General features: G+C 32.3%; 1 protein-coding gene and 1 long non-coding RNA gene across 2 annotated transcripts; both read left to right on the forward strand.

Moving 5' to 3' along the window:
- The first annotated feature begins 2,011 nt into the window (after nt 1-2,011).
- On the forward strand, nt 2,012-4,044 carry LOC136276420 (integumentary mucin C.1-like). The gene is made up of 2 exons (XM_066088321.1): nt 2,012-3,068; nt 3,958-4,044. Exons 1-2 carry the CDS (start codon nt 2,154-2,156, stop codon nt 4,042-4,044), a joined length of 1,002 nt encoding a protein of 333 aa, XP_065944393.1. The 5' UTR covers nt 2,012-2,153.
- Nucleotides 4,045-18,587: 14,543 nt separating this feature from the next.
- On the forward strand, nt 18,588-19,307 carry LOC136276510 (uncharacterized). Its single transcript, XR_010714990.1, has 2 exons — nt 18,588-18,626; nt 18,728-19,307. It is a non-coding gene; the product is annotated as an uncharacterized lncRNA (long non-coding RNA).
- The last annotated feature ends 1,321 nt before the right edge of the window (nt 19,308-20,628 follow it).

Here is a 20,628-nt window from a genome sequence, read left to right on the forward strand (position 1 = left end):
TGGCTGAAAAATTCCTATAGTAACTCTGACCGAGAAGTTATGTATGATGAAGCTTCCAGGTTCATCAACTATTTAATAGCATAAATTGCTCAGAGAGTTTGCAGATTCAAAATTGAGTTATGCTATATGTGCCTAAGTGAAGCTCTTTTATTAACATTCACATTTTGTTAATTCATCAAAATAATAAAGACATATAATCTCAGAGACCCCTACAAAAGGTTACAATTTACATACAGCATAGTTTGTTTACAACTGCAAGGTTCGCTCAGGCAACTTTACGCTTTCTTTGCTTTTAAATTTACAATTAAATAACATTAGCATCATAAGATATAACCCAGTGAATACATATTTCTATGTGATTTCACTTATCGTGCGTACGCTTTTTAAGGTTTTGTAATTAATCACAGGATTTTGATTTATTGCCTCCCTTTTCAAGATATAGCAGCTAAGAGTAAAAATAAAATGTTAAAGCAAAATTAAAAAAAAAAAAAACTTTAACTTCATTTTTTAAAAAGTTGTTTTATGATTTTTCCAAAATTTGAATGTGTTCAATCATGCATATATGATAGTCATGGTTTCATATTTTATCAAGATCAACAAGACTGAAATAAGATACGATACGATAATTTAGTTTTATTGCCTCCACATTAGCAAAGAATATTATTGCAAATCCAAATTATAAACTCTTGCAATAATAAAACTGAATGGAAACATATTTATTTGTCGAAATAATAAGCAATATATCGTAATAGACGCATTTACATTATTATCAAGTAGGCTATTTACTATGTAGACTCTATTTAATGAATTTGGAAATTAAGAATGTGACATGATTCAATTTTTATCTTAATATATACGAATAGCATGGTTCATTAAGGTTGACCTAATACATTGCAAAAAAAACATAATCAGTTTACAATAAATAGGTAGCCATGACACTATCTAATTTGATAAATCAGTCTTATTGATGGCAATTTATCGATTTAAGAGTTTGAGGAAATTATAATCTAGCAGTTTAATTTAAGGGGAAAAATAACCACTGCTCATTTTACAACACATTCTGCATGAATGATTCACTATATCATCTTATAATAAGGTATTATTAATAAAAGAAAGAAAAAAGAACTTTTTCCTGAACGAAATGTATTAACAAATCAGTCAAATATTCCATTAAATGACAAAAATACAAATCACGGACGAATGTACTATTTTCCAAAATTTTCTAAAGAAAATCTCCAGAAATAAGTATTTGCGAATCCTACAAATTACATTCAAGGGGCATGGTCACGATTTTGGTCAAAAATTATTTTTTTGATGAAAGAGTTTACAATGCTTCAGTAAGGCATTTTAAAAAGGCAACCAAAATTTGAGTGTCATTTGTTGAGTTATAAGCGAGTTACAGCGCTTACAATTCTTCGCTATGTAAACAAAGCTTCTGTTTACATTTTGAATGTTGAAGTGAAAATTCTAGTTTTAAACACATAATGAATGTGTTAATCGTTAGAAACTGTTAATTCATGCTTAAAATGAATAAGAGGATAGACAAATCAGTTTAAAAAAAGATTTTTACTGGTATATTGAACCTATGTAAATAAAAACAGGGCACGAGCCTTGTTTACATGACAAAGAATTGCGAGCCCTGTATCTTGCCTAAAACTCAACGATTGGTGCCCAAATTTCATTTGTTCATTAGAAATGCATTCATAAAGCATTGTTAATAATAAAAACAGAAAATTAAAATTTGACCAAAATCGTGACCATGCCCCTTTAAAGCATCAGTGGTTATATGAACGAGTGTTTGTTTTGAAAAAAGACCTTCTCAAAACAATTTAACGCTTATCATTTTTTTAAGATAAAATTCTAAAAAATAAAAACGACATTTTTTTATCCATATAAAATTATGTATCATTTAATAACTGTTTACCATGAATATTAAGAGACCAATGAAAAAAGACCAAATTTGTTCTTAACGAATTGCAATCGACTGTTCTTTTTTTTTTTTGGCAGAAACTACACCTACTTCTACGACTTTGGCTGTGTCATCATTTACTACTTCTACACAAAGCACTTTAACCACTGTAAATAGGCAAACCACTACCACGACTTTGCCTGAACCAACCACTACCAAGTTTTTGTCTTCACCGACCACTACCATGACGTTACCTTCACTAATTACTTCCGCCACGTCAGGAACATCAACTTCTACTACGACTTTGTCTTCACAAGATACAACTACCACTGCGAATACACCCACATCTCCCACATCTTTGTATCCACCAACCACTGCCACCACTTCAGGTACATCAACTTCTACCACGACTTTGTCTTCACAAGATACAACTACCACTGCGAATACACCAACATCTCCCACAACTTTGTATCCACCAACCACTGCCACCACGTCAGGTACATCAACTTCTACCACGACTTTGTCTTCACAAGATACGACTTTGTATCCACCAACCACTGCCACCACTTCAGGTACATCAACTTCTACCACGACTATATCTTCACAAGACACAACTACCACTGCGAATACACCAACATCTCCAACAACTTCGTATCCACCAACCACTGCCACCACGTCAGGTACATCAACTTCTACCACGACTTTATCTTCACAAGATACAAGTACCACTGCGAATACACCAACATCTCCCACAACTTTGCATCCACCAACCACTGCCTCCACGTCAGGAACATTGACTTCTATCACGACTTTGTCTTTAGCAGCCTCTCCCGCCACTTCTACAGCTGTGGGTGCAACACAATTTGCAGACACTACATTTAAACCTACTTTATTTAACAGTACACAAGTTGGGTTCTGTACTTGCATCTGTACCGAGACCAATGATTCAATGACACCACAGAAAGTGCAAGCGAGAATAGAAACCATCGTTCAGAATTTAACAGTCTCGAAAAAGAAGACATCAAAATACATAAGAAGCAAGACATCAGCCCAGGATTCAAGACCAGAGGTGGTATATGTTGGATCTGTGGCTATAGTAATGTTATGTATGTTTGCCAGTCTCATTGTCCTACCAGACCTTTACACGCTGCTACGATTCATCTACGCAATGCTCAAATGTAAAGAAAAATAAAGACAGACGTTTGTTTACTGAAAGATGGAATCCTATGGGACAAACATTCTCGCAGTTAATTTTGTCATGAAATCAAACAATTATTGTTTGGGTTTTTTTTATGTATATAAAAGAGTTTATCTCAGAATTTTAAAAGCTACATTGGAATAATTTGTGTGTCAATGTCGTCCATTCAACTAATCATTTTTCCTTTTTTAAACGGTTCCTAATATTAAAAATAATTATATTTCGTGTTGTTTAGATTACGTATACTATATAACCTTGCATCTATTGCTTGTCGTTTTTGCTGTAGATTATGTCTTTCAAATACATTTGATGTTTGTTGATTTTGAAAAACTTGATTTGTCTTTAAACAAAGCGTCATGTTAGCTGCAATTTTACAAAGAGTTGAACAGTTCTTTATGTTTACATTGTCTGTTTTAAAACTTTGTTTGTATCTTTTTGTGTTTATTAATAATAAAACGTATGTTTTCATATTCACACTTATAAGAACTGTGAATTATATAATTTATTTATATCAGTTGCGAAAAGTCAATGACATTTTATGAGTCATTGGTCGTTGTTTTGTATGTTATGTATTTTCCCTCCAGATGTTGGCCAGAACTCTTTTGGCCTATCATTCGTTATAGCATATGAAATGCTCGTTTTGCTCTACATTTTGGCGTAGAAAAAAATTGTTATAAAAAAACTGTAAAGATTATGGTTCTTTTGTTGATAAAGTCTTTGTAAACAAAATCCACAGCAGCTGTTTAAGAGTTCAGTTGAATGCACGGTGAATGATAATAGTGTTCGAACGCCTCGTAAAACCCTTCTACGTCTACAGACATCATTCTCTCTGTTATTTCTGTTGAAAAAACTAAGGCGGCGTGCATTATTTGTAGCAAAGAGTCAAAGAGTTTGCGACCTTTCAAATCCCTTACAAGAGACTTTTGATAGTTGCTAATATCTCCCTGATTGTAGATAAACGCATAGAAAGAACATGACTGTTTCATATTTATTTAAAAAGAAAGTTAACCGAAAATAATCAAGTAAAAGAGGCGACCCTAACTAATACTGCTCGGACAACGACTGTGAAACTTTTTTTAAAACATTATGAGAACTAGAACTTAAGAATTTACTGTGTATAGCCTAAAAATCAAGAAGAGAGAACGAATATCGATATGCTTTTTGTGAAATCATAAACATATAATGGTCTTATAGGTCAATTCAATTGTTATTTTCAATAAGCACTATTTTTATGGTGGAATAACACACCAGGAAAAAGTCACTCAAATTTACAGGACATTATTTGATAATGAAAGATATAATGATAAATAAACGATACATGTGTTAAATATGCGAACAATTTGCAGTTTGGGGTAAAAAATAATTATTTAAAATAATCATTTCTGTAAATAACTACAAAAGTCCTTGCGGGATTCGAACTCGGGTGGTACAGATCACAAGTCTGACACTTTTTCCACTCGGCTATGGAGTAAGTTACATGCTGCAGTCGATAAAATCCTTTCTAAAAAACGAAATGTTGTTTTGATCAGCAATCAGCCATTTATGTTGATGTGTTATTCCACCTTAAAACATGAACGTAATTTAGAAATTATAAATTGTGAGCAAAATCATAACAATAATGAAAGCTATATCACCGCACCAACGACTGCATGAAAACTTACAACAATCATGCACACTCAAGAAAGACTCAACATAATATCATTGTATTATTGAGGCTTGCATTGAAGAATGTGATACACTATATAAATGGTGCCTGTTTGGGAGGGTAACTGTAGAAATTGACAGCACGAGAAAACCATTGTCAACCGAGGCGAAGCGAAGGTTGACAATGGTTTTCGAGGGGTGTCAATTCATGTAACAATTCGTTGTGTTACCCGTTGCCAAGTGTGTAGCTAACGCTGAGGGTAATAGAACGTATTACCAACTGCGTCTAAACCAATCAGATTTCAGTATTTAACATGAAAGTATAATAAAAATAAATGTATGCAGACGTAGTAATTTGTTTTACATTTCATAATTCCAACAACGCTATTTATATAAGAAAAATGAATACGTTGTCGTAAAGCCTTGTGGCCTTTTATTTTAACGAGTAAATACCTTTCATTATTTTTTAAAGTTTTTCAAAGAAAATTTTTATTTTAATATTTTTAAGTAGTTTTAGTTAAAGGACTACCTTCTTTGTACAATGTATGGTCATCATAAAATGAGATCGCTACACGTTTTTATCTTTGCAGAAAATGTGAAGGTGATGCCCATTAAATAGGCATTTATTATTCCTTTACTTTGAACAGGAACATCCTAAAACAAAACCAATCCAAAACTAAAGTCAAATATATAACCGAGATGTTTAACTTTAATTATAGTCACAAACGAAGTAAGATAACAAAATATGATATAATAAGATATAAAGACCGTGTCTTCAATGTGAAGCAAGAACACATGTGATAATATATATTGTTATACTTTTATGTTAAATACTGAAATCTGATTGGTTAAGATGCAGTTCATAATCCTTTTTATTACCCTCAGCCTTAGCAACGCACTTAGCAACGGGTAACATTAAAAATTGTTACATGCGCGAAAATTATGCGCGTACGGTTCGCTGTAGAATTCACGTTATTCCTATATAAAAGCAGTAAAATTTTCTTAAAAATTAAGACATTCAGTATAACAAAATAAATAGTGCCTCTTTGAGAGGATAACAGTTGAAATTGACACCTCTCGAAAACCATTGTCAACCTCCGCTTCGCGTCGGTTGACAATGGTTTTCTTGGGGTGTTAATTTCAACTGTTACCCTCCCAAACAGGCACTAGTTATATAATGTTACGACACGATATATATACATGTATATGTGTTTGTGGTCGTAGAAGTATGACCACAAATGGGGGCCTAAGATGTTCATTATTTTATTTGTGAACCATGTCACATGCCTTTTTTGGAAATATGTGACCACAAACAAAAATGATAATTTTCCTGACATGATTGCTAAAATTTTGAAATTGATTATTTAAAGAAACCAAACAAATATTTACAGTTTCAACTATCATTTAGTTATGGTTTCAATACAGTATGAAATTGAACACATGTAGTGATTATAAAAGTAATATCCAAGTAAAAAATTTTTTAAAACCTTGCTATACTGATGGCTTCAACTGCCAGTACATAATGAATACAACAGCAAATGTAGAGATTGTTACAAAATTTTGAGTGATCAAATTATAACGCAATTTTAGAAAAATGATAGTAATGCCATATTTCCGGCTTTCCAGTTTTAATGCCTCATATAAAATTAAGAAAAAAAAACGTAGGGGTCACATCTCAAGAAAATGAGATAATACATGAAATAAGGTAATTTTAGTCAAAAATTGGAGTTAATTTTTATTGACTTCTATGAAATATAAGCTAAATATGTCAAAGGAAATCTATAGAAATATCAAAATATTGTTCAAATATGTTTTTCAGAAGAACATGAACATATCGTAATACACAAACTATTTGGAAGTTTAGTCTGTGCTGAAAATAGGAGGCTAAAGTAACAGTAATTTATAACTATTTAGTATTGAATATTGTTCATGTGCTGGTTGTTCTGCCCCCTCCCCCACTTTTTTGCGCAGCAAAGATTTTGTTTAATTTTACATACAAAAAATTGAATTAACATGGAATTGCCCTCCCCCCCCCCCCCCACTTTTATGGTACAATGTCAATATTGAATCGAAAATAAGGAAATGAACAGTGAAATTGAAGTCAACGGTATTTCTAGACTCCCCACCAACCCCACCCCACCCCCTCCTCCCAAAGGAATAGGATTTTCAGGATTTAGAAAAGTAAGAGTCCCCCTCCCCTTTTTTTTCCTTCTCAAGATTTTTTGGATGAGTGTGTTCCAGTGACAAAGTGCTAAGTTAGTTTTAGCAACATACTGGGTATCTGAAAATGATATTTTTTTTATCTTCATAAACAACATAAGAACTTTCTACATAAAATGTATCATTACAAATTCTGTAATTATGAGGAAGTTTAAATATAACATATTTTATGACATCTTAAAACAATTTCTCACCCACCTTTTTGATCTGTTATAACCTTTCTAGAAATTTCATGATTAGGGTTTTTCTTGCAACTTGAGAATTTATCAAAAGCTTGATGATTATTTTTGTAATGCTGAAAAATGTAAATTTAGAAGGAGGGTTTTTAATTTTTCCTGGTCTTCCATTCAGTTTCTGGTGGAACAAATAAACTGTGTGGAGACTGGTTCTACTTTGTCATATAATTGGCATGATTAATTTTTTTCCGTCGAAATAATCTGGTTCAGAATACTTTTTTCAGAACTGCTTTGGTGGACTTTACAGCATGTTATGTGTCATTTTAGATTTCTGATTCACGGTCATCACGAGTAAATTTGGTAATTGATAAATTCCTGTCATAAGCATGGGCTTCAATGTTAACTTCTTTATCTTTAAGATGTTGGAAAAAAAATTCTGCTCCAAGCTTTTCGTGTCTCTGTGATAAAGCATCATCGGATTTAGTCACATGCTGATATGTCCACTTTGTGAGACTTTTTTCCAAATGCCACAGCACTTGTGTGTTTGGCATTTTTCTTTCCCTATGTCTAGCATCAGACATAATGTTGATGGTTCTAAGTTCTCAATATTCGGAAGTTCTATTGTCGATACAACAACCTTGTCAGCTAATACAATTTTCCAAATGGTCGCATGCTGGATGACTTTTTTCATACTTATTGTTAGACCATAATTTATCATATAATAGTCTACGGACTTTTCCGTTTTTTTCCCGATTAAGACAAAACGCACACGTCGGGTGTGACCGGTCAGCAGAGGATGTTCACTCCTCCTAGGTACCTGATCCTACCTCCAATTAAATGGAGGCCCGTGTTGGCTCAAAGTTTGTATTTTGACCAGCACAAACAAACTAAATCGTCTACGTTTCCTTTTTTCTCTATTATGACATTTTCCTGATTTTGACATTTACCTCGATTATGTCATGCCCAATTGTGACAAAAAGCACACGGCGGGTGCAACCGGTCAGCAGAGGATGCTCAATCTTCCTAGGCACTTGATCCTACCTCTATATTCTTGGAGGTCTTTGTTGTTTTGCTTTGAATTTGTATTTCGTTTATGGATTTTTGAGATGGTTGACGGTTTGTTATTGTCATTTTTTCATTGTAGAAAGTCGCTTCCTCCAGTGTTGCTTTATGTGTTGAATCATTAAATTCACTTTGTATATGGGTTTTAATTTCGTTGAAAAAATATGTTTGCTTTGTTTGGAAGTCTTTCCAATTCAAGCAATTTGAACATAGTGTGATGGCAATATACTCCCAAACATGCATAGGACTCAAAACTATTCTATGCAGGAGAAAACAAATCTATACTTATAAATCGAGACTTTTTGCACATAAACTACAAAATGCCCGCATCAGAGTTGCTTATACCTTCGGTATTTCAACAGGTGTATGATGATGTCCGTAAGTTTCAAATAAATTTACCCAATAAGCAATTATTGTAAAACTATTTAAAAAGTTAACCTACTTTCATTTTCGATAAACCAGCCCGAAATTGCAAAATGGGAGTAAGGTGGTACACACGCTTTGGCGAATCAAAGTCAGTGGGAGTTATATACTCGCAATGAAATAATATCGAATGATAATGTAAAGAGTAAGTATATCTATTGTGGACTTACTTAGAGTATACATGGAAGTTAAGTTTTGACAAATGTTAAATAAATAAAATTGAGGAGTTCATTTATTGACTGCGCGATCTTAGTTTTGATGGATAGACGATTGCAAAGCATGACCTCTGGTGAGAAAATTGGATAGAACTTTCAATTTTTCAAAAATAACTCCAAAAAAGATGTTCAACATATTAAAATTATATCATATTAATGTGTAAAGTGTAAATAACGCGCTTGCATGAAATATAATTTAGTTGTTTATATTTCTATACAATAAAATGTGGTCAACAATGAGACACTTAATATGTCACCAATCATTCTACCTAAGCTCTCTTGTTGTATACAGTATAAATAAATTACGTTTTATATTTTTCAAACTTCATTACATCGCTACAATATGCACTTAATTAGTCGATTCTTCCACAGTTTTATTTGTTTTCAGTAATATATTGATTTACCGACTTTTTACTTTACTTACAGGAGTTCGAGGCAAATTCAGATAGAACAACTCCAGTGACCAACACTCTACCCTCCCCAATAGTTGCCCGGTATCTCCGCCTGTACCCCACAGAGCACCATCGCTATCGCAGTCTCCGTTTTGATGTCATCGGTTGTAAAGGCAATGCTAACATGAGTATTGTTTGAAAAGTCATTAGAATATTATTGTGATTAAATAGGCAACCTTTACCAACGACTTTTTTTTTACAGTTGTATTAACTGTTTGGTATTGAAAATATCTTTTTCACATGTTTAGCTTTTTTAACTATTCAAGGTACATTTCTCTTTGTTTAAAAATTAATTTTGTGACAGTCTTACCAACAAGCGTACTTTATATATTTAGATTATTGGACGGATGAAAGTACTAAAAAAGTATGATGTTTCTAACTGTTTACCCTAGTACCTCATGAACTCACAAAGATGAAAAACACAATTTCCTGATATCATTTTTTATATATGTAGCTTCAATCAAGTTTTAGCAATTTTTCATATTCTAAGATTATTAGAGATCAATTGTATGAAAGACCAAATGTATTTTCCCTTCCCAACGGATTTTAATCAAGTGCCTTTACTTTTTTTTAGTCGCTGCAACTACGACTTTAACTGTGCCGACGTCTACTATTTCTTCACCAACCACATCCATCACTGTAAAAACGGAAACCACTACCTCAAGTTTGTCTTCGTCAACGACCTCTACCACTCCGAGTACAGCGACACTTTGTCATCAAAAGTAACTTCTACCAATACGAATACCCCAACCATTATCATGATTTTGTCTTCACAAACCACAACCCACACTTTGTTTTCACCAACCACTTTTACCACTACAAGAACGTCAACCAGTACCAACACATTGCCTTTACAAGATACTCCCACTACTTCAAGTAAACCTGCCACTACCATGACTTGGTCTCATTCAACTGTTTCCACCTCTTCTACCACTTTAAGTGAATCAACCATTACCACAATTATGTCTTCACAAACCACTGCCTCTACTTCAAGAATACCAACCACTACCAACGCTTTGTCTAAAACAACTACTACCACGGTTTTGTCTTCACATACTTTGTCTACCACTTCTACCTTTTTGAGTACACCAACCATTTCGACGACCACATTAAAGTCAACTTTATTCAACAGTACTCGAGCTGGACCATGTACTTGTACCTGTATCGAGACCAACGCTACAATGACACCACAGGCAGTACAGGAAAGAATAGATAACATTGTAAAGAACCTAACAATCTCGAAAAAGAAGACATCTAAATACATTAGAAGCAAAACCTCGGCACAGGATGCAAGACCAGAGGTGGTTTATGTTGGATCTGTGGCTGTATTTATCATTTGTGTATTTGCAAGTCTCGTTGTTCTGCCTGACCTTTGTACTATGATCCGCTTCTTGTTTTCAGTGATGAAACGTTAACAACGTAAAAAGCGTAAAACGATAAAAAAAATTGAATCAAATGGGACAACAAATATTTGTCAACTAATTTTTAAAATTTACCAAGAAATGTTATCCCATTTTCATTTTAACGCATAATAATGCGCTTAAATTATTGAATAAAATATTTCCTTTTAACATATGTTTGCCTATAGATATCAGATTTTTTAAGACTTGGGTTACAAGAAAATTTCAATCGCCCCATCTCTCCGTCCTGCTGTACGGGGTGACAATGGAACGTACAAGTGTAGAAGGGAAAACATTAACACGTCTTAACACCATTCAAAAACTGTATTTTATTTTTGAATTGTTTTATTATAAATAAAATATTTTCAATGAAGAAAATTTAAATTGAAGTGTGAAATTTTATGGGATTTTTCTTGATTTCTCAAAAAATATTCAATGGCCAATAACTCAAAAAGTAGGTCATTGACCTACTTTTTTGAAAGAGAAAAATAGTACTACAATCAAATGTCTATAATATAGAGTAGATGGTTTTTCATTATCATCGGTGGATTTTTTTCAGTCTGAGTAAACGTCATACTTAAAGAAATGCCATTTTTTGTTTTGGATTTTTAGATAGACAAATACATCTGCTTTACCGAAAGTAAGATCGACAACAGATGGTTTAAATTCTTTAAGATTTGAATCTGTAAAAATATGGAATTTTCTAACAGAGTCATCAAGAAAACATCACCTCTTTTAATCAATCTAAATCAAACATACGTAGTTGGTAAGGAAACTGTTGTAACTGTTACGCTTGTCGCTAAATTTCCTAAAAAGGTTTGATTCCAGCAAGTCAGAATTTTTGTGGCATCTATTTGTCTTAAAGTATCCTTGTAGATTGCTTGCAGTTATGTTTTTTGTAATGTGAAACTGATATTGTATATTGCATGCTGTCATTATATGTAATGGTATTATGTAGTCGGAAAAAAGCTCCTCGGAGCTAATGTTTATTGTTTGTAAAACCCAACTTTAATAAATTCTATCTTATCTTGTGTGATCTAGTTTCCTGCCTTAATTCTATTGTGTAAATCTGTCTCTTTTGCTATTAACTTAGCTTTTTCACAAAGCTTTTATGGGCTATCTTTCGGTAATATCAATTGAATGTCATGTAATCTATATCATAATAATTGAACAAATTGATCGTTGTTAAGTTGCATAGTGCCGAGATAATGTCTGTTTTCCTATCTGTTATATCTTTTATATTTTATATGTGTAACCATGGCATTCTGTTATAGATTTACCTGAATAAAATGAAATGAAATGAAAATAGTCATATTATTATTGTAGTTTTTTTTTTTTTTACCGTTGCTTAAAACAACTTTCTGGTTCCAAAAAAAGCCGAAGGATGTCACAGGACCAGAGGGCTACAGAGCCTTTCAGTCTTAACGTTGCCGATTGCATTGACATGTATCAGTCCTAAATGCTGATGAACACTCTAAAGCAAGACCAAAATTTTATCTGGTAGTCGCCAGATTAATTATAAGGAAGTTGCCATATAATTAGTGCCAGAAATTTATCTCGCGGCCGCCAAATGAATAGCTGCAAAAACAATTGTGAGGCCCCCGCCATATAAACTATGTGGCAGCCGCAGTTTCTACCTAGCGCTGATAGGCTTTCATTAAAATTTAATATTATTTCCATAATTTAACGTTTTGACACTAACGAGTTCCATAGAAAGTCGTAGCATAATTAACTATACTAATAATATAACAAAACTGGTATTCCATATTTTAAAGGGGCATGGTCACGATTTTGGTCAAATTCTGTTTTTCTGTTTTTATTATTTACAATGGTTTAGAATTGCATTTCTAATGATCAAATAAAATTTGAGAGTCCTCCATAGAGTTATGAGCAAGATATAGGGCTCACAATTCTTTGTCATGTAAACAAGGCTCGTGCCCTGTTTTTGTAAACATAAGTTCAATATACAGTAAACAAATCTTTTTCCAGCTTATTTTTCTATCTTTTCATTCATTTTAAGCACAGATAAACAGTTCCTAAACAATTATCCGATTTATTTTAGGTCTGAACCTTGAATTTTCACTTCATCGTTTAAAATGTAAACAAATGCTTTGTTGACAAAACAAAGAATTTCAAGCTCTGTAACTCGCTTATAGCTTAACAAATGACAATCAAATTTCGGTTGCCTTTTAAAAATGCCTTACTGAAGCATTGTAAATATTAAAATCAGAAAAATAATTTTGGACCAAAATCGTGACCATGCCCCTTTAAGAGAGAGATAATTTTTGTGTACATGTTTCACATGTTTACAATGAACAATTGATACATATATATTTGTGGAAAAAGAAGTAGTAGAGACATACTAGTATGTTGAGACGGGATCAGCTGTTATTTAAAAAAAGAAGCTTAAATGTATTTATATGTAATGGTTTTATGTAGTCGGAATATAGGTCCTCAGTATCCTGCCTTAATTCTATTGTGTAAATCTGTCTCTTTTGCAATCAACTTAATTGTTATACGTGTATAAGGACCCCACTGGAAATAAGCTTTTCCACAAGCTTTTATGGGCTATCTTTCGGTAATATCATCTGTATAATCATTACATACAATTCACACTTTATTTCATTTTTTGATTATCTCAACATTTTAAAAGAAATATTAATTTTAGCAAAATTCTATATTTACTTATATTATTTTACGTACAATCTTCTATGAAACGGTTGCTATACCTTAACATATGTCAGCAGTCTACTGTCATGCAGTTTTTTATAGAACATCAAATGTGATTCTGATAATTCTAAAACAAGAGTGAATTGTTTCTAATTGTAGAAAATGACGCATAATTGATGGTTTTTTTTCACTTAAAAGGTAAAATAAAATGGGTGGAGCTTGGTACAATAATTAAGCACATCTTATAAGACTCGTTTACATATCACGTAACATTGTTTATCGCCTTATTCTTACCATCTGATGAAAAACGTAGCAATTATAAATAAAATCCATTGAGAAACAAATAACAAGTATTAATGTAATCACATAAATAAAGGTTCGTGATCCACGAGTATATAGTTAGAACCATTTTAACATGAGCTTTGACTTTGGGTACATGTGTCAATGAGTAATGTGACGTTGGCCTGTCTATTTCACTGTTGGCCTCTCAGCAATGGCTTTTTGCAATCAACAAGATTTGTCTGGCTTTTGAGCTAAGACTACGCAATCGGTGCATATTTCTCTTAAAACCGCGTCATTTTTAATATGTTTTGACGCAAGAAATAAAAAGCTACGTCCAATGAAAAGTCCAAGATCTGGTTAAAATGGTTCTACTTCAAACACGCCGAATGTATGTAACGTGCCCTGTGTGATACAGACAAGTAACGTGAAAGGTTAAGCGAGTTCACACAATGCAAGGTAAACACCATTAGTTTCTAATGAAAAACTGCAAATTGACTTTAACATTTTTAGAACAGTTACCTAAGTGTAGTAATGTGCCTCTCTTTCCTCTCACAAGACTAACAAAATTCTTTGACCAGCTGAAAGAGAAAGGTATCTAAATGCGTTTGTGTAGTTTAAAGACTTTTAAAAATAAAGATGAGCTAAATATCTGAAGTTACTTTGAAGGTAAATGTTTTAAAAATGGAATGTATGCGAAATTAAACAAAACAAAAAAAAACCTTTATCAACAACTTTTAAAACATTGATAATTTTAAACAAAATAAACTTTCAAAACATAAAGCACTTTGTTTTCTATAACTGGCTAAATCTTAGTTCCCCGACCACAACATGAAGTTGTAAACATTATTTATGTACAAACATGTATAAATAACAAATGAAACATACATGCACCTGACACATTTATATATGTGATATTGTTATTTTAAATATTGCCAGTTAAGCAGTATGACAAGGCAGTAAAGAAGATGTTGGGATAGCCGATAAAGGAAAAAGAAAACAATTATATTACGTAATATGTTGGGATAGCCGAAAATCAAACGAGTGATAGCTTAATAATATTACGTAATATGTTGGGATAATTGAAAATACACGAGTGGAAACTTAATAATATTACGTAATATTTTGGGATAGCCGAAAATGCACAAGAGATTGCAAAATATATTACGTTAAACTTGCAAATTAGAAACCCTAATCTCTAAAGAATCAATGATCGTATTCAGATAACGTCTTGCTTTTTATACACCGAAACTATAAAAAGCCCGTAATTCTCCCATAATTGTAAAAAAAACTTGAAGGACAATTGCAACTTCTCGGTCCTTTCCGGCAGAGCTCGGGAAAACACCTAGAATGTATTATATGGGCGTCAATGATAAATCCCATTTTTTAAAAACTTAGTCTACACAACACACTTCACGATCTGTTGAGATGTTAACTTCATTAAAGACAAAGCTCTACCCTAAAGTATACAATAGAAGCGACCTACAAGGCTGTCAACCCGCTACTTTTTTTTAAGGAAAGCGACTCCATTTCGTATTAAATACTAACATCCAATAATGTTTATACATTTGAGCTGATTTTCCGAGCTCTGACGAAAAGGCCCAAGAAGTTGCGATTGATTATCTGGACTGACCTTTCACAAATATACCTAATGAACCCTGGAAGAGTGATTAAGTGGGTTGTTAACTCTCAAGGAAACAATTCCTTTGCTGATGCCCCCCACTGATTTGGTAACGAAGAATTTTTTTTTCTACAAATATATTTGCTGGCTCATCAACCTTACTTCCTGATCACGTTTAATCAATCTTGTAATAAAGATCAATTATCACTGACGTTTGAGAACTTTTTAGCCACCTTTTGCATTCGGCCCCAAGGCCAAGGGAATACACCATTTAAATTGACGCTTCAAATGTGTTACAGAACATTATCATATACATGTATCACCCCTGCGAATGTTATTGTCATTCAAATTTTAGACCATGTGGTTTTATTTGACCCTTTCAGTTTCGCAGTAAAAATCGTACCTCGTGTATAAAGTCTATTTCACAGTTCATGTATCTAGGTTCTTAATATAGTAGTCAAATATAAAATCTAGAGGTTTATTGATTTTAAACTTTATCTTCATTAATTGGTGAATAAAATGTGTTCTAGAAAGAAATGTGACTATACAAAAATTAGCTTTTGTCTGCTGTTGCAACAACTAACATGCTTAAAAGAGATCCCTCCTGAGGATTAATTTTCGATCCGCGCCTGACCTAGTAATAACATCAATAGTGAAACAGACTATACCATTTTATGCAGAATGTACCTTGAAAATGGCTCGATATACTAAGTTTTAATGCAAAACAGACACCCATTTTTTTTTTTTAAAACATGGTATTGCACACCACAAGCATCAAACATGGCTATGAATTTATTAAGCAACCCAATGGTTATATTTTCAACCACTCTACACGTGTTTGCACACGAACGATAACTCTGTTCTGAATATTATCGTTTAATATAAATAACTGCTAGATGGTAAAATAAGACATACATCTTGAAAGCTTTTCCCGTTTTAACATAAATCACAGTAGGATATGATATGAAAAACGACCAGTACTTACGTATTTTGAGAATATTATCCGATCACTTATACTTCCGCTCGAAATTTCACAGGAAGTGAACAAATATTGGTGAAGTCTCGTGAACTTTCATTCGAGCACCTCTGGATTTATTACTTACTTAGCAACGATAAAGAAAACATTCCGAACACATTCGCAGGGGTGTGTATGTTTAAAAGGGATGTAGTTTTAGAGCAGGGTACAGTAGACAACTAAGCAAACTAAGTGTGACATTAAATAGATACATACCGGTACATGTATTACAGGAAGGTTATATTGTCGCGGATTTTGATTATTGTGCTATCTTCATCAGTTAAATATTTATTTTTTTTCTTCGTATTCCATGAATTAAAAAAACATTTTTTTAAACCCTTAAGCATTAAGAAAGACATGGTTGTTGAGTTCTTGATCTTTAAAATTTTATACACACTTCAAGAATAATGTTAAGTGGTATATATTTTTTTTACAAATGATATTCAAAATATTACAACAATTTATGATTATATGCATTAAAGAAAAAGAATTGTTTGAAAAGATAACGTGTAAACGTAGTTATGCTTATTTTGAACGGAACCAGTTTTGTACGAAGATCATTTCTAAGGTAAATTTCATATTTATTAGAAATATAGTGATCAGATTTGTGTATTCTAAATGTGGAAGTTTTTACAAATATTTTGGATGTTAAATTCCAATGTTTACGAATTGTTTGTATATTAATAAAATTTGCAATTTTTTCATTGATGCATAAAAATAATGTCGATATGTGGTAAAATTACAAAAAATACTCAGCAAGATTTAACTGGTAAGAAAGTTTGAGCACGTGAATGATTTATATTATTTAATTTAGAAGTAAATACAAGAAGTTGTAAAATGATGGAGTATCAGCATAACATGAAGTGACATGGAGATGTAAAAATTAATCTGCGTATTTTTGCCCCGTAGAAATAAAACTCAATCGATTTTGTTTAATAACATAATAAACTCCGCAGCATCTAAGTATCAATTTCAGTTTAATAGCACCATATATGTTACGTAGTAGAGTGAATTACTGAGAATGTCGAATTTTGTTTTCATTACACGCTATTTTGTACATTAGAGTTTGCCCTAGTTTTTGATTATTTTAACATTTTCTTCAAATCTTGACAATTCTATTTTCTTTAATCATTATTTATCATTGTTCTCTATGAAATTTACCAAGCTATAGATCTGTGTTATTCCTTTCTTTCATCTGTACACTAGGGGTACTGTCACGTTCTTTTAAAACAAAAAACTTGATATTCTGATATTTGGACACGGCACATAAAGTGATATACATGAATCAGTTATTTTATATCATCGGCGACCAGGTTTCTCTACACTTCCTCAAACTATGGAAGTTTTTTCACATTTGCAAAAGTGTTTATTCAACCTGAATGTTAAGTCTCAGTGTTGTAGAAAATCCAAACTTACACCAAGTAATTTAATAACAATTTGTGTGTTATAATGCGCAACGGTATATATCAACAAAAATGCTAACTTATTAAAACGTTGGAAAATATATTGTCCAATTACGTTGTGTCAAATTCAGTGTATGCTAGAAATGACATGTGGTGATAACGAACAGTGTTCGAAATCAAAAGCCCAAAGGAAAATTACAAAACAGGAGCAAAACAAACACGGACCGTAGATTCAGGTGCCATGGAGGAGTGAACATCCTCTGCTGACCGGTCAGTTCCGCCGTGTCCTTTGTCGTAATCGGGAAAAATAATGTTGTATGAGCCCATATGTGTGTTTATTTTCGACTCAATCTTTAACACACAATCATGCTTTAAAGCATGAACAGGTTTGAGCACTAACATCGTTATCACAGTTTCTAGAAAAATCTTACAAATTAAAATATTTATTCCTTTTCAAATCCCATTATCCTATGGAAAAACATTTAAATGTTTATATTTTTATTTATTTTGAAAGAATTTACAACATACATGGAGTAGTATCGTTTGGGTTATGCCTTATTAAGTTTGTTTAGTTTTAATTCTAAAAAACATGTATTCATACCCATTTAGAAATAACAATGGAATATATTGATTGTTTGAAAAAAGTTTGGGTCGTATTCAAACTTTGATCGATGTAAAAATATGCTGCATGCGGTTAGGTTACAAGTTTATCAACACACGTTGTGCACGCAATTCGCGTAGTTCTCCGTTAACCACCTATAATTTTAAAAAGATATATATATATATATATATATATATATATATATATATATATATATATATATATATATATATATATATATATATATATATATATATATATATATATATATATATATAAATATATATAATCGATCGAAAATAACGCTTTCGCACATTTATGCAACGCCTTCGTAGAAGGTAAGACTATAATTTGAATTCGTTATAAATATCTGGAATAATGCATTATTCTATTTTACAAACTTGACTCTTGACATTTTATTCCTTTTCTAAATTTTCAGAAGAAGCTCACTTATAGTAAAATGACCAAAAACTTGTTGGCGTGCTTGTTTGCCATTGCGATCATCTCCTTGGTAGTGGGTTACAACGATCTTGTTGTCCACGATATCACTACCCAGCCTCGGTGCAGAGAGGTGATAAGACCAAGAACTTTAAAATGTGAGTGGAAAATCGGTCTTTACCGCAACATTGATTACTTAATGCTTAAGGGGACAATTGCTGCCTACCAAATCCGATGGTTTAGCGGGGCATGGTCTGGTTGGTTTGTTCCTGGGTTCAATGACTTAGACGGGAAATTCAATCCTTACCGCGTCAGCTGTGGAAGTTTTCCCAAGAAAAGCAACACTATGCGAAGGATGTGGTCATATTTCTACGATCACACACACAAATATATTTTGTGTCAGTAGAGAAAAACGCTTTCTACAATTCATAACAAAATTAGACTTGTCTTACTATTAAAGTTGATCCAAATTTATGCTTAATGCATAAATTAAAATTATTTTTTTCAAGATCCATCTTTTCTTTTATGTTTCCTTGAAATATAAAGCATTCTGAATATTAAATTGTTTAAAACCTTAAGAATTTCTTGTTTTTGCTATGTTTATCAATATTCTTCTCCATGACTTTGAGAAATGTTTATATTTGCATCGGAAACAACATGGAGTATGTTTAAAACATTCAACTTAACAAACAGGCAACTGTTTAGATATGTTGCCAATATTAGGAAAAATCTAGGTATACAAAAATAACTAATATTTGAATTCCAAAATTAATGTGTTTATTTTGATATTTACGGTTGAGATTTCCAAACATGAATATGAATTAACATTTGCAAAGAACGATATGAAAGACAAAAAGGAAGAAATGCACTTTCTTAAAGCTAATTAGTTCATTTATTGTTCTATTACATCATTAAACAAGATTACCTTGATGCAAAGCCTCTATTGGGCTGAAAAAAAAAAACTCGATGATCCATGGTAACACTTAAGTGATGGTTTCTCAATCAATTTCCTTCAAATTGAAAATTAGCAATATAACAGAGGTTGTTTAATATGTTTAATAGCGTATTTTATTAGTCAAAGACTTTTTAAATGGCTTCCAAGTAGTTTATAGTTTAAATTGTTCTATTTTTAACCCCAGTTACCCTGTCAGTGGTTAACTCATTATTAAATATTTAGTGTCTTTTTGCCATATACACCTTGGTGTATCGATAGAAAAAATATATGAAATTTTGTGACTATGCGTGGCAAAACCCCTATTCAAATCTTTGATTCGTACATAAAATTGATGTTTTAAAAAATGAATGTTAGGCGTGTTCACAAAGAAAGACCGATTTATGTTGTTTCCCAATGGCCCATCAAGTTCGCATTTGTGCATCAATTGTCAGCACAAGTAATTTCATACAGATTTGTAAAATGTAACCAAAATATATTTAGGGTTATTTTCGATTTGCAAAGATATTTTAAAGCTTACTATCGTTTTTTATAGGAAATTTCAAACGTGTAATCAATCATATCAGCCTCAAGCCCTGGAAATCGGGGCAATTATTCTTCGGCGGTAAAGGCAAATGTAATTATAATATGTAAAGTTAATCTTGATTTGTACACATACTTTGTGCATCTTTTTTTTTCTCTAGAAATATTATTTAAATGATTCAGAAACAACTGCAATGACTATCAATATACACATATTAAGCAACATTATTGTTATACAGGGTACTTAAAGAAGATTGGGCTGGAACTGGCAAAAATGCCTATGGGTTTAATCGTAATTTTAAGACCTCATGATATAATAATAAAGAAGATCTGCACAATCAAATTGTACACGTAAAGCAGATTGTATTAGAAGAATAGTGAAGTTTTTAAGGTCACCCGAGTTACTCAATTGACCGATTGCAACTGGT

This window comes from Magallana gigas, chromosome 6 (genome assembly GCF_963853765.1).
Source record: "Magallana gigas chromosome 6, xbMagGiga1.1, whole genome shotgun sequence".
Classification (NCBI taxonomy): Eukaryota; Metazoa; Mollusca; class Bivalvia; order Ostreida; family Ostreidae; genus Magallana; species Magallana gigas.

Bases quoted from the DNA above. Each gene is read 5' to 3' on its own strand.
- LOC136276420 (XM_066088321.1), top strand. From the start codon at position 2,154: ATGACGTTACCTTCACTAATTACTTCCGCCACGTCAGGAACATCAACT. The intron at 3,069-3,957 runs ATCTACGCAATG...CTGTTGAAAAAA, and splicing joins TTTACACGCTGCTACGATTC to CTAAGGCGGCGTGCATTATT.